The 2926-nt window shown below is 38.2% G+C and overlaps 1 protein-coding gene across 1 annotated transcript; it reads left to right on the forward strand.

Moving 5' to 3' along the window:
• Positions 1 to 1718: 1718 nt before the first annotated feature.
• On the forward strand, positions 1719 to 2910 carry Tsp_04589 (zinc finger protein; the record flags this gene model as incomplete). The annotated part of the gene is given in 2 exon segments (XM_003369115.1): positions 1719 to 1966; positions 1977 to 2910. Coding segments are annotated over 2 exon segments (1182 nt in total), but the record flags the coding sequence as incomplete, so codon positions are not given.
• Positions 2911 to 2926: the final 16 nt, after the last annotated feature.

Consider the following 2926-nt stretch of genomic DNA (forward strand, 5'->3'; position numbering starts at 1 on the left):
TGTTGTCTAGAATATGTCAATAGTTCGCAAAATAATTTGTCTTTCCAATCTTTCTTTCGCTCCTGTTCATAAGAGTTATTGTTTTTCTTCTTATGTTTCATTAAATAAGAGATAAAATCTTGAATTTTGTTTAAAATAGAAATTTGTGGTTATACATTTTGTGTAAATTGTATTAAATTTCTCTTTCAGTATCTAAAGTAAACCGACTACTGGGTTGACTAAACATTCAAGTTGCAATTGTATTATAATGAAACCAAATGTTGAACATGCCAGATCAAAAAGGATCTGTTGCATTTCGAAATCATTTCACCAAACAACTGAAAGCAAAGAAAATTATTTTTTATCTCACGTTATCTTTCTCTAGCACTTCATATTTTCTGCCAAAATATGATCACTGCTAATTATTCTCGTCGGCATGCATGAAGCATATATTGATCTTTCATGTGCTGCCAAAACATTCAATACCATTGTTGAGAGTGAACAATAATTGCGCAATATCATGGAGTTCACTGCCTTAGTCAGATAATGAGTTCATTTGAGAAAGCATCTGCAGCACTGTAAAAATTCCAGACCACCGTTTATCATGGCATGAATTTGTGGCTTGTGCATTTAGATGGCATCATAGTGCTCAGAAATACTGAAATGCCAGCTTCTGTAACGTAGCGTGTAATGCTGTGAAACTTGTGGTGTAGTATGCACTGACTTCACATTATATGGATGATCTGTGAAAAATTTCTCAGATGTAACGTAGCTAATGCACAGATTGAACTGAAAATGCTTTTGCCTAGCTTACGAGAAATTTAACTGCAGCACATGTGTGTTGGTCTAGTGCAGTGTTTCTCAACCAGGGGGGCGCGCCCCCCTAGGGGGGCGTAGGAAGGTTCCAGGGGGGGGCGTGAGAAGTAGGAATTTTTATTCCTGCAGAGGTGTTTGAAATTCAGCTTGGTCCACTTCAGCTAAATTTTAACCGCCAATTGTTTCTGGTCATCTTAGTTTTAGCGTAACCGCGTTAGCTGTGCGCAATTTATAATTTCCCTTGGCACTAAAATCTCATTTGGAAATTCATCTGATTTGACAAGAGACGTGAATAATTTTTGACAGAGGCATATGCACGATATTTATCAAACTCATAGAACAAAGCCGTATTTTGTCTAATGGTGGAAACAAGCAATGCGGTGAAAATTTCGCCTGAAGTCGACCATCACACTTTATTTTCTCATTCTTTCCTTCATTCGACATCGCGGCAACACCAACTTTTGTCTCGTGTGTGCATATATTTGCTGTTTATTTGTTTCAGTTTTCAAGAGATTTTGTAATATCAGTTGATTTCAGATTGTCTGAAATCACATCAATTCAGGTTTGGTTTTTTCCGCTCCTAAGTTTCTAAGTATTTTATTCTTATCAGTAATTAAATCTCCCACTATGATTATGGTTTTTAGCTTGGCTACTCATAATCGTGAACACAACGGTTTTATTACATTTCGCACCACGGTTGTTGCTTATAGAGTTTGTTATTATTTCCAATAGGCAAGTTATTTATTAGCGTACTGCTATGTACCACGAAGACATCCAGTTGGTAAACGAGCTGCGAAAACTAGTTAGATCGGATTATCCATACGACAGACTGGAAAAGGAGGAAGTTAGTTAGTTAGCGTCTGTGTATATTCACATCATCAATAAAGTTATATTGGACGTTGGCGTGAAATACAATACGTACAATGGTGTCGAAAAAACGCAAATATGATGCAGAGTACATCAAATACGGCTTCGTGGCTATTGAAAAAAACGGCGTTGAAGTGCCACAATGCGTTGTATGCCTTGATACATTCAGCAATGATGCTTTACGGCCAACCCGACTGCAGCGGCATTTGCATCACCGCCATCCTGAGTTATCAAAAAAACCTGTGGAATACTTTTGCGCTAAAAGAGATTCCCTTTCTCAAATGAGACTTGAGAAAAAAGTCAAGTATAATCAGGAGACTGTCAAGGCTGATAAGAGCATCATATGAAATAGCCATGTTGATTGCCAAGAATAAGAAACCACATACTATTGGAGAAAATCTTGTTAAGCCCTGCATTGTGAATGCAGTAAAGATTCTGCTTGGGGATGACATGGCGAAGCAATTTAAAAATATTTCTCTTTCTGATTCAACAGTTAAACGCCGAATCGATGAATTAGCTGATGATATAAAACAGCAAGTTCTTGAAAAGGTAAAGTGTTCTCCTTTTTTTGCTATAAGTTGTGATGAGTCCACAGACCAGGCAAACTGTGCACAACTCATTGTATACGCACGGTTCATTGCAAATAACACAATTGAAGAAGAACTACTTTTTTCTGAACCACTAAAAACTACAACGAAAGGAGCTGATGTGTTCCAAGCTGTGTCACAATTTTTTGGAGTAAATAGCGTGATGTGGGAAAAACTTGTTGGTGTATGCACTGACGGTGCACCCGCAATGCTTGGCTCTCGGTCTGGCTTTGTGAAGATGGTCAAATCAAAAAACCCATCTATTTTTGCAATGCACTGTGTAATTCATCGGCAGGCTTTGGTCGCTAAAACTTTGCCTGATGATCTCAGAGAAGACCTTAATTTTTCCGTGGAGGTTGTCAACTATGTGAAAAGCAGTGCATTGAACACTCGATTATTTGCGGCACTCTGTGAAAGTTTGAATGCTGACCACATGGCACTTCTCTATCATACAGAAGTTTGTTGGTTATCAAAAGGAAACATGCTTGGCCGGATTTATGAACTGAGAGAAGCAGTGGCAGAGTTTTTGGAGCAACGAGGAAGACGCACAATGTGTCGAGCTTTCAAAAGTGAACATTTTCAGCTTAGCCTGGCATATCTTGCAGATATTTTTGAAGCACTGAATTCACTGAATTTGAAACTGCAAGGAGCAAACGCGAATGTTATGGCTCATTATG

Source organism: Trichinella spiralis, assembly GCF_000181795.1.
Source record: "Trichinella spiralis strain ISS 195 chromosome Unknown Scfld1557, whole genome shotgun sequence".
Classification (NCBI taxonomy): Eukaryota; Metazoa; Nematoda; class Enoplea; order Trichinellida; family Trichinellidae; genus Trichinella; species Trichinella spiralis.